The sequence below is a fragment of the Asterias amurensis genome, chromosome 2 (assembly GCF_032118995.1).
Source record: "Asterias amurensis chromosome 2, ASM3211899v1".
In the NCBI taxonomy this organism is placed as follows: domain Eukaryota; kingdom Metazoa; phylum Echinodermata; class Asteroidea; order Forcipulatida; family Asteriidae; genus Asterias; species Asterias amurensis.
Genome location: NC_092649.1, coordinates 23,585,695 through 23,598,478, shown reverse-complemented (window position 1 = coordinate 23,598,478; position 12,784 = coordinate 23,585,695). Strand labels below are relative to the sequence as shown.

Sequence of the window (12,784 nt, the reverse complement as noted above, 5' to 3'; positions counted from 1 at the left end):
TGTTTAGGACCATACATGCTTGTGCGCAATGTGCATAACCCCCCAGTGGAGAGTCAGCTCAGAGAGAACGCGATATATTGCGGTATAATGGGTTGTGGTAATCTATTGTAGAAGAGAATGTGTAGGGCCTAATAGGCCCTCACAAAAACAACAACAATCAAAAATCAACTCAGTGTTCTATTATTATTATTGAAGAAAGTTAATAGAAGCCAACGCCTCTACCTTAAAACACGATTTTCAGTCTTACGTTACCCAAACTATATACATGGAACAAGGGAATGTTGTTTACGGTGGCCTGTGATTATTATGCAAACTACTTGTTGGCCAGATTGTGTTTCGCATTTACTTAGACTGAAGCAATAAACAGCTTGTATAGGTACATTACATCGTGTTTGCATGGAAAGTGATATCCCAAGTTCAAACTGCATTGTTGCCCGGTGTAAGACTGAATTAAATACTGTGGAAACCTGTAATTGAGACAGACAAAGGGTCTATTGTGGACCTTATTTCTTTTTAATCGGCACATGGAACAGAAACTAAAACTATTTAATTTGTATGTAAAACGAATAGTCCAGGTTTCACCTTGGTGATTTATGTGACAGTGAAGGCATGCATCATTTGGTTTATGACTCCTATATTAAATTGTAGCCGTTCCACATTAAACATGGTACAAATAAAGGGTGGCATGATGAGTGTTCCATCAATCAAACGACAAGGATCTAAAACAAACTTTATGTATTTTATTTGTGAAAGGGTATCATGATCCTACTCGTAGTGTAGGCTGCTGGGGGCGCAGCTTCTTCTTTGACGTTGGAGAGCTTACTAAAGTCTTACTAAAGTCTTACTTAGAGCCACGTAAGTGACCAATTTACAAGGGCTTCATGAATAAGGCCCCTGCCTCGCATTGAATGTTTCGCAGGGGTTGCCCAACAAGTTTAGTGATGCGAACTTTCATTGCGAATTTGTGACTGAGCCAACACCTAATACCAAATAAGCCCCATGAAAACCAAGTTTGAAACTATTTCAACGGTTGATACCGTTTTGAATGGAAAACGGTCTCATTAACGATCAACAAAACTTTAAATGTTGCCAAGTTGCTGATGACGTCATGAAGCGCCTCATCCCCATCCTAATTAAGAAAACATATAGTGTGAACGTGAATAAGTATAACGGGCGCTTTTTAAACTCTTGTGCTAATGTTCTTGGAAAAGCTGCCGAATTTTGTAATGTTATAAATTCAATATTAAAGGAACACGTTGCCTTGAATCGGTCGAGTTGGTCTTTGAAAAGCGTTTGTACCGTTTGTTATAAAATGCATATGATTAGAAAGATATTTTAAAATGATAATATAATGATCCACACAAGTATCACTCGAATTTGCGTAGTTTTCCTTTTACCTCGTCGACAAACACGGTTGGTTGACTCCCATAAATGGCCGACCGTGTTAGTTCGCAAAGTAAAAGAAAAACCACGCAATTTCAAGGCAAGTGTGTGTGGATCATTGTATTCTACTTTGAAACATCTTTCTACCCATATGTATTTTATAACAAACGGTTACAAACGCTTTTCAAATGCCAACTCGTCCGATCCAAGGCAACGTGTTCCTTTAAGGAAAAAATCAAAACGCATTTTCCTTGTTTTGGGGAAAAGTATATTTTTGATGCAGGTACTGTTACAATTACCCTAGTTTTTCACACCAAAAATAAAAAGACAAATATTGGCCCTAATCACAACCGAAAGACAAATATTCTGAGACCCCTGGAAAGTTGACATTTTGAGGGCCAACAATTTCGACTTTTCAAGTTCTACAAACATGCTCAAATGTATCTCCTAAAAATGTCACAATGGTGAAATTTATAGCAATAATTTGTTGTCTGACACGTTAAAGGCAGTGGGCACTATTGGTAATTACTCAAAATAATTATTAGCATCTAAAACCTTACTTGGTAACGTGTAATGGAGAGCTGTTGATAGTATAAAACATTGTGAGAATCGGCTGGCTCCCTCTGAAGTAAGGTACTTTTCGAGAAAGAAGTAATTGTCCACAAACTTGATTTCGAGACCTCAGAACTAGATTTTTAGGTCTCGAAATCAAGCATCAGAAAGCATAAAAACCCTTTAAAGTAGGATTACCTTTTTTTTGAGACACCCTGTATAAGCTTAACTCTACCCAAAATTCTCAGGATAATTTAAATAACCTATGCTCTTTGAATTTTGTTTCCACAGATGTTTGGGAAGTTCTTGCGTCATGACACCCAGGCAAGAGGTAAGAGGCAAGTGGCCCGAGCGGTAGAAATTGTTGTCCCCGAAATTGTAACCCGAGTGTGCGCATCGCGAGACTGCACCTTCACTCACTGCAATTTTCAATGCCTCTCTCATGCATGGCAAGGTTCCCTCTGCTGACTGGAAAACTTGCAAACGTCTCTCCAGTTTTCAAAAAGGGGTAACAGCTGTGCTGCGAACTACCGTCCCATATCCTTGCTTAGTTGTTTTTATTAACGATAGATGCCTACCTGTGTCTGGCCAGATACACGAATTGCGCTATTTACTGATGATGCAAAATGTTATCACATCATCTCCACCAATGATGACCAAATGGCTCTGCAAGATGATCTCGACGCCATTTTTAACTGGATATACTTGGGAAAATATTGACTTTAATGCTAAAAAATGTGTTGTGCTATCTGTCAAAACCCGTAAACATCATCATCTAGCCCCTTATGACTACAAAACTGGTAGCCATAGTTTACTCTCTGTTGATATATGAATGATTTTGGTTTAATAGTGACCAACAATTTAAGTTGGAAGTTGCACATCAACAAAATGGTTTGCAAAGCCAGCCGCACTTTATATCCTTGTTTGAGTTGCCGTCATTGATTTCAGTGTTTGAGTTGCTGTCACTATTGTCCATTTGTTGTCATATCCACATATTTTGGTTATCGATTTTACACCAATTCACAATAATACAGTGAAAAACTTGGACAAAGGTGAAATTTTTATAAAAAAACAACTTTAATGACAAAAGTTCCCAAAACAGTTTTGTTAACTGAAATAAATGGTATGAAGTACATTATGGTACATAGAAAAATAGTAATTGTATAAACAAAAATTAGTGAAAACTGTATACAAATTAGCCTTTTTAAATTAAAGTTGAGGTACATGTACACCATTAGTAACACTTTCAACCCAAAATTGAAAAACTGGGGGGGGGGGCACAACAAAACGAAAGTAACAGCAATGCTGTTGGAGCCCTGCATACATTATTACACTATACCAATACAAACCATACAACCAAGTTTCGCAACCTTGACATTTGATCTGTTGACCTTAAAGGCAGTGGTCACTATTGGTAATTACTCAAAATAATTATTAGCATAAAACCGTACTTGGTAATGAGAAATGGGGAGCTGTTGATAGTATACAACGCTGTGAGAAACGGTTCCCTCTGAATAACTTAGTTTTGGAGAAAGGAGTAATTTTCCATAAATTTGATTTCAAGACCTCAGATTTAGATTTTGAGCACACAACTTCGTGTGACAATGGTGTTTTTTCTTTCACTATAATCTCGCAACTTCTACGACCAATTGAGCTCAAATTTTCACATTTTTTGTTTATGCATATGAACTAAGTGAGAAGACTGGTCTTTGACAATTACCAATAGTGTCCAGTGCCTTTAAACTAACCACTGTGACCCAAATAATTGCGCCCTTTTTCCAAAACAGAAACCCTCACCCAAGTTACAAGTCCAAATGTCACTTCTAACTGGAGTCAAGGCCTGAAAAACCATTAACCTAAACTCACCACTGTGACCTTGACTTTTGACACCAATACAATCTCAAGTTTCCTTTCCCAAAGGGTAACACCATATAAAGTAACAAGTCCAACTTCTTAGTCAAATTACAGGTCAGAAAAGTTGCACAACGTCTGGAGGCAATGACACTACCCTGTCAGACTTATGGGCAGACAAAGGGAGTTGAACCAAACACACAAATAAAGTTGCTCAAGAAAAAAAAATCTTATAGCAGTGTAATAAACAATTGATAAATACCTGTGAAAGGTGACAATTGTATAATTAAAAGAAATTTAAAATCAGGATGGATGAATTGATCCCATTGTCTTGTTTTTGTTTCTTCAGACAATTTAAACCGCTTTGCCAAGATGTATTTTGATTTGTTCAATACATGTATTTGTAATCTTGCCATAAACAATGAATAAACAACTGGGTTTATCTGACACAGGCAAGAAGCTTCCACTGTAGTGTACCTGATCAAAACTTCAAATGAATTTCATGTCATATAAGTCAACAGAAAGTGTGACATTTTTCGAATATTAATTAAACAGCCGCATATGATCTGGCCAAACACATCCGTGTCACTACAACCTCTGAGCAACACAAAAACATTAATGCTGTCTCCCATGAAAAAACTACAGTGAACAGAAGTGGTCACATAAACCTTATTTTTCACCATGTCCACTGCCTCTTCTAGACCTATACTGAGTTATAACGAAATTTACTAACTCTTTTTCACTTTGTAGTATACTCACAAATACTACTACAATACACAACGCCCCTATGGCTATATGAGCAAGCCGATATGACAGACCTTCATCGCAACATAGAGACATCTGAAAATATACAAAATAACAAAACAAACATCAAAATTAACTTAAACCAACTTTTTGTTTACAACTATTGTACAAATATTTGATTAGTGGGAGTTGACTGTCCACAAATAATAAGGGAATCAATGTGTGGTGAAGAGGTTTTCAACTAGTGGTTTAATCCCAACCAGGGCCTGGTTCTTGATAATTTTACCGAGACGAAGTCGAGGTAAGTTATCAAGAACCAGGCCTCGGCGGGTTTAGACCTCTAGTTGGAAACCGATTTAACACACTTTGATTCCCATTCATAAATACCTTTACGGTAAAAAACATCATCACTTTTTGGTCAAAAAGTAAAATAAATGCAAAAATTATAATTGTTAAATAATTTCTTTCAACACAACACCCCTCCAGCTATGAAATGGTAAAGCCCTCCGCCGCCCTCGGGTAAACAACTCCTTATAAGGGAATGCTGTGTGCGTCGCGCATATCGCTGGGGCACAACTGTTACAGCCGTTGCTCTCGACCAATAGGAATGAAGAAACTGTCTTACAAGAACAGGTGCACGGTCGTGTGTCACGCCCATGAATTAACACTTTTTACCAGTCATAAACAAAGGTTTATACACACCCACGTGACGCGCTCTCCTCCAATAGGAATAGCGCATGTCTGAGGTATTTATGAATCATGATTTAAAGAATCTGGACACCTTTTGTAATTGTCAAAGACCAGACTTCTCTCTTGGTGTATCTCAACATATGCATAAAATAACAAACCCGTGAAAATTTGAACTCAATTAGTCATGGAAGTTGCCAGATTGTGGGCTTTCAGATGCTTGATTTTGGGACTTAAAATCTAATTCTGAGGTCTTGAAGTCAAATTCATATATTTCAGTGGAAAATTACTGCTTTCTTGATAGCTATGTTACCTCAGAGGGAGCCATTTCTCACAATGTTTTGTACCATCAACAACTCTCCATTGCTCATTACCTAGTAAGTTTTCATGTTCACAATTATATTGAGTATGACCTAGTGTCCAGTGTCTTAAAGGAACATGTTGCCTTGGATTGGTCGAGTTGGTCTTTGAAAAGCATTTGTAACCGTTTTTTATAAAATGCATATGGATAGAAAGATGTTGTAAAAGTAGAATACAATGATCCACACAAACGTGCCTCGAAATTGCGTGGTTTTCCTTTTACCTTGTCGACTAACATGTCGGCCATTTATGGGGGTCAAAATTTTGACTCCCATAAATGGCCGACAATGTTAGTTCGCATAGTAGAAGGAAAACCACGCAATTTCGAAGCAAACTTGTGAGGATCATTGTATTCTACTTTTAAAATATCTTTCCAACAGATGCATTTTATAAAAAATGGTTACAAACGCTTTTGTTTTGACCAACTCGTCCGATCCAAGGCAACGTGTTCCTTTAAATGAGAAAATTTACTTTGTTTATGTGACAGTTATTGAAATACTCCACAGAGTTTACTTATTGTTTCCTTTAAATGTGCTACTTTCTTATTACATATTACTAACCTTACTTTTTATGCCCAATAAGTTCATTTTAGAAGCGTTTATTATCCAACTTAACCTGTTCACACTTACGCCCTTATAAGCTTCATAGCCTTCATGTCCACATTTATACTCACTTTGCAAATTATTTTCATGAGGGGGACAACACTTTAAACAGTCTTTGGTTTCACCTCTCTATTTTCCAGATCAAGATCAATAAATACATTGTAAATAACAGCAAGCTATTCTCCTCATTTATTAACTCCTATTAACATCCTGGTGTCACATTTACATGATTTATGCCTTTTACTTGTTTATTTAATATTTTTAGTGGATAATTCATTTTTAACATGTCACCTGGCAACTTTTCAAGATTTTTTAAATAAGCATAAAACTAGTTTTTCATTGAATTTGTGATCTGATTATTACCTTGCTATTAAAGCACTACCGGTATTGAATGTTTAAAGAATGTTTGTAACTGGGTTATATATTGTAGACTCAAAATGTGTTAATCTGTTCATTCGAAATGTCTGTTGTAGCTGTGCAAATGAAAACTAGTAGTCATCAACTATGCAAGCCTGATTTAAGTATAAACTCCTTGCTAAACTGTTAAATATGCTTATATAGGTAAGTGGCAACAACTTGCTCAAAGTAAGCAGAACCATGAAATTCAGACCTGGTATCCATACATAAGCAGCTGTACACACACTGTTGACACATGATAACTGTTAGTTGTAAGATGCACAACTTTTACTGTATCCAAATTAAGAATTAAAAAGGTAGGAGCTAGCAATATGACCCTGCAGCAGTGCCATGCCAATTTATAGACAACAATGGTACAGTAAATTTGTAAGTGGTTGATTAGTTGGCTAGCAATGCTTTCTGCCAATCACAAGTTATTACTGCCATTCTGTACAGTCAGGCAAAAAGGCTGATTGATCAATTACTGTACAAAGGTTAGGTTTGTAAGCATCGGGGTGCACGATTGTCTCATGTCTGGACAACAGATAACTCCATGTTTACCTCACTTCTCTTTATCAACAAAAGTCGACCTCAGGACTTGAAAAATGAGGGCAGGTGGGGGTCTACTTTTGTTTACACCGCATTATTTTGATATTAATTTTGTTGATGACAATAAGATATAGGTAAAGAACTTTGCAAATTTGTGATAGATTGCATGATAAGAACCTCTTCAGCTTCATCAAATGTAACTTTATCACAAGCTAGATAGACAATGTTGAGCAAATGTTTTTTTTACATGTCTTTGGCTCCAAAGACATTTAAAAAGAATTGCTAGTATTGTTCAAGTTTCACAAAGGGCTGTGATTAAAAATATGTCTTCACGTATCATAGTATTGTGATTAAAACAAATTCCTATGCTCAATCAATCAAGCCATACAATATTTTATGACCTTTTTATGACTGCAAGTGTTTGCATGGTCTAAATAGTTATTTTGTAGAGTCACAGATTCTTGTTCGGCTCTGCACTCATTGATTTAGAACATGGTCAATGTAAGATGTATTTTGTGCCTGTTCCTTGGTATGGGGTTTAGTTTGGTTAAAGTAACTAGGCCTAACTTGTGAGACCTTTTTGATGATTTGAGGGTTAGTAATGTACTAATGCAGGCATCAATTTAAAGCTTCGGCCCGATTCCGCCAACACGCTTTGATCATTGCAAAAGCTGAAGCTGATCGCTAAATACAAAACCCATCACGACTTACCAATGGATTTTGGATAACGACTTCACTACAACTTTGTGACAAATCTACCCATCGCAAAACAAATATAACCGAAGACAATCTTGCCTTGTAGTGGCTTCAAAGTTATGACAGAGTGAGGCATTTTGTGCTAACCATTAGCGATGTGTCTTGACGTAGTTTGTCAGTAAACTAAAGACAGTCAAATGGCATTACATTATATTCTTCATGGTTTTTTTACTGTTAAACTCAGATGGCTGATGACAACATTCAGCGATGCGACTGCTTACGAGAGAGAGTTTAAAACTGGTAAAAAAAGGAGATCTCCAGCTTATAATATTAACTATAATTTTTGCCTAAAATGAATGTAGGCCTAGTTTTTTGGTTGTGGATTTCGATTTTACTCTCGATGGCCGACGATTTTCTGGCAGGCGCATCACAGGCGCATCGCAAGTGCTTGATTTCGAGACCTCAAAGTCTAATTCTCTGAATCAAATTTGTTGAAAATTACTTCTTTCTCAAAAACTATGTTACTTCAGATGGAGCCATTCCTCACAATGTTTTTACTATCAACAGCTCCCTATTACTTGTTACCAAAGTTTTATGCTAATAATTATTTTGAGTAATAACCTAGTGTCCAGTGCCTTCCAGAGCACTAAATTAAAACTCTGGTGTTTCTGATCAGCAGAGTGTGGGTTTGAATCCCGAGCCGTGACACTTGTGTCTTTAAGCAAGCAACTTTACCATTGGAAATAAGGCCATTGGTCCCATGTGTTGTGTAACGCATGTAAAAGGACCCAGGGGTCGATTTCACAAAGAGTTAGGACTAGTCTTAACTTAGGACTAGTCCTAGGAGATATACAAATTGCATGGATAGTCCTAAGTTAGGACGAGTAACTGGTCCTAGCTCGAGATAAGACTAGTCCTAACCTCTTTGTGACATCCACCCCAGAGCACTTATCTAAAAGAGAATGGGTTCGCCCAGGTGTTTCTGGCTGTGGTTGCTGTATGCGCCAGAGCACCTTGTAAGGTGCTACATAATTGGGTCTCAGAACCTTGTTGGTAGCTACGTGCTCTGTAAAAGACTTTAATATTATTGTTATTATTATTATTACTTTTGCAAATCGTGTAGTTCCAGTCCCAGTAGCGGAAATTTATTTGTTTTTACAAACTTTGGTTCAAAAATAGTGCGCCAGCAAACATTTTAAATTGACTTGCAGGAGTTTAAGAAAAGGCCGTCTTCAAAGACTGCGCCAATATTTGAAACGCCAAGACTTTAACATGATGCAACTGATGTAGTGGATTCGATGTCACGTCACATCACCAAAGATAAATCCGGCTCGTCAATGCTTCACCCTTTCATCAACTTCATGAGTAATGCTTTATTTAATTGTTTGTCATTACATTCAAAGGAAGAATTTTAGTCAAAAGTTAAAAAACTTCAAGGCCGAAATGACTGAATATCATCGAAAGTCAGAAATTAACCTTGACATGTTTGTTTAAAGGGTCTATGCATTTTTTTCTAGCACCAAACACAATTGTCACAGATATACAATAAACTTACACAGTTTGAAGATAATAATAGTAGAAAGCTTCCCTGAAAATATTACTTCCTGAGGTGCTGTAGTTTTTGAGAAATGAGTCAAACAACGTCACAAAAATAATTTTCGTCTCAGTTTTAACTTGTAAAAACATATTAACCAGTTATGGTGTAATATGGCCATGACTTAAAGGGAAGGTACACGTTTGGTAATTACTCAAAACAAATATTAACTTAAAAACTGACTTGGTAATGAGCATTGGAGAGCTGTTGATAGTATAAAACATTGTGGGAAACAACTCCCTCTGAAGTAGTGTAGTTTTTGAGAAAGAGGTTATTTCTGAATAAAATAATCAAAAAAAACTTTAAGCTACATGTAGAAGTCTTGTATTCCTGTCTGAAAGCACACAAACTTGTCCAACAAGGGTGTTTTTTCTTTCATCATTTTCTCGCACCTTCAATGACCAATTGAGCCGAAATTTCCAACGGCTTGTTATTTTATGCTTATGATGGGATAAACCAAGTGAGAACAACGGTCTTGCACCTTCTCTAACTTTTCTGTTTCAACAATCTTACAACCTTGGCATTGTCCAATCCCAATAGAAACAAACACTTGTAACAGGGATCTACAAGAAGGGACCTAAATCACAACCATGCAACTATCGTCCAATTTCTCTTACTTGTATCTGCAGCAAGGTTATGGAACATATAAATCTAAGCCACATCGCAAAACACATAAACATGAACAACATCCTCATCGACTCTTGGCCTGGCTTTCGAGATTGCCTATCCACTGTTACGCAACTTATCACATCCACTCATGACTGGGCTTCCATACCACAACATCGTAGCCAGACCGATGTCATACTACTTGATTTCAGCAAGGCTTTTGACTAAGTTCCAAATCTACGTTTGTCTGTCAAGCTTGATCACTATGGTATTGGAGGCTCTACACTAGATTGGATTCGTTCATATTCATTCATCCATTGACCTATATAAGTTCTCCTTCTATCCATGCACAGTGAAGATTTGGAACCAGTTGCCTGCAGCTGCTGTCCTGGCTACATCACCCATCGCGGCCCTGCCTGCCATAAAATGGATGAGGCTACCTGCTGGTTCCAGGCTTCTCTTAATCTTGTAGTCAAACTTTTTAACCTGCACCCAAGTTCTGTTGGATTTTGTCAACTTCTTGTGCTTTTGTCTGCACTTTGTCTGTTTTCTTTCTTCACCTTGCACGTTACGGCTGTGACGCCATGCTGCACCCATCCTAATTTAGCCAAATTTGTGCTGCAAAGGGATCACACTACTCAAGACTCAAGACCTACATAGCATAAAAGCTTTGCAGTAGAACAACTGGCTCTAAAAAAAACACTGCTTAGAATCCCACAGTACTTGATAACCATCTTACAATGCATGCTTAATAATAATAATAATAACAACCGCATTTCTATAGCGCCTAACACCTCCAAAAGAAAGTCTCTAAGCGCTCAGAGGAACCAAAAGAATAATTAAGTATAAGATAATTTGAATAGATGTGTTTTGAGAAGAGTCTTGAAACTTGAGATCGCAGTGGCTTGTTTGATGTGTAGAGGGAGATTGTTCCATAAGTGAGGTGCAGCAAACTGAAAACTACGTTGACCATATGCTTTGGTGGTAACTTTAGGGATAACGAGGGTGTCTTTGTTAGCAGAACGGAGGTTTCTAGTAGGAGTGTATGGAGTTAGTAGATCTTTCAGGTAAGTTGGTCCACTTCCAAGACTGCATTGAAATGTTTGAAGGAGAATTTTGAAGATGATGCGAGAATGAATAGGAAGCCAATGGAGAGATTGCAAAGCTGGAGTAATTGAATCGCGTTTTCTTAACCGGGTGATGAGACGAGCCGCTGAGTTTTGAATGAGTTGGAGTTTTCTGAGCTGTGAGTCGGGCAATCCATAGATGAGACTATTGCAGTAATCGAGATGACAAATTACAAAAGCATGGATGAGCTTTTCTGCTGTTGTTTTATTTATGAACTGGCGAATTTGACCGATCTTGTGTAGGGCAAACGAGGCGGAACGGCATTTTGCATTGACAAACTTATCCATGGCAAAAGATTTGTCAAATGTCACACCAAGGTTTCTTGCTTTGTCGACAGAATGAACTGGTATACCATCAATTTGAATAGAAGATAATGGGATTCTGTTGCGAAAACGAGATGTGATGTGAAGGAGTTCTGTTTTATTCTCATTTAACTTGAGACCATTGCTACATGACCACTGCTTAATGTCCATTATGCAACTCTGTATGCTGAGAACGGTTTCCTGAAGCTGAGAATGTTTAAATGAAATGTAGACTTGTGTGTCATCGGCGTAAAACATGCTTTTAATACCATGAGCATGAATGATCTCTTCCAGAGGCGAGGTGTACAGGGTAAACAATAGGGGTCCCAATACCGATCCTTGTGGAACTCCTTGGGTTGGAGTATGAACCGTAGATTGTTGCCCATTAATCATAACTGCTTGACGACGATTTGTTAGATAGGTCCGAAGCCACTCTAATGCTTGATCCTTGATCCCGAACCTAAGCGATAGACGGTTTAAGGTGATGTCATGGCTAATGGTATCGAATGCTGCTGAAAAATCCAAGAGGACTAGAATAACCTCCAGCCCCCTGTCAAGAGATATCAGAACATCATTGGAGACCCGAAGAAGTGCTGTTTCACAGCTGTGAAATGGTCGATAAGCAGATTGCATTTTTGGTTGTAGTTCTGTGTGATTTTCCAAGATATAGCCTTGTATCTGGGCTACGGCAGCTTTCTCTGTCAGTTTAGACAAAAACTTGAGGTTGGCAATTGGTCGGTAGTTTTTCAGATCATCCGTATCCTTTTTGGGATCCTTTATGCGAGGGGATATGTTGGCAAATTTTAGACCTTCGGGGAATTGGCCACTCAGAAAGGAAGCGTTGATGATGCGGGTAATGATGGGCAGGAGTTCATTTGAGCATTGTTTCACCAAGGAGGTGGGAATGGGGTCAAGGCAGCATGTTGTTGAGGACGATTTCTTCATCAGTTTTTCAACCGCGTCCTTTGTAACTGGTTTGAAGCTGTTGAACGAAGTGACTATGTGGTGATGTTCTCGGAAGTTTCTCCCTAAACCTTGGGCAGAGATGGCCAATGAGTCCGAGATGGTTTTCACTTTACTAGTGAAAAAATGTTGAAAACGTTCAGTCAATGGAGTTTGCAGGTCATCGGCTGATGGGAGGAGTTGTGGGGATTGAGGCTGACACAAATGTAAATGATACCTGTAGAGCTGCTTCATTTGCACTTCATAAAATTGGTACAATACGGTCATTCTTAAACAAGAAATCAACAGAAAGACTCGTCCATGCACATATAATGTCTCACATTGATTTTTGTAACAGCATTTTGTATGGTCTTCCTGAAGTACATATTAAC

The 12,784-nt window shown here is 37.9% G+C and overlaps 1 protein-coding gene across 1 annotated transcript in view; it reads right to left on the bottom strand.

Moving 5' to 3' along the window:
* Positions 1 to 3,346: 3,346 nt before the first annotated feature.
* The window catches only part of LOC139933925 (man(5)GlcNAc(2)-PP-dolichol translocation protein RFT1-like), a 44,264-nt gene continuing 34,826 nt past the window's right edge, over positions 3,347 to 12,784 (bottom strand). The window contains exon 14 of the mRNA XM_071928161.1: positions 3,347 to 4,626. Within this exon, the coding sequence (XP_071784262.1) occupies positions 4,456 to 4,626 (171 nt within the window). The 3' untranslated portion in view covers positions 3,347 to 4,455. The remainder of the gene's footprint in view (positions 4,627 to 12,784) is intronic.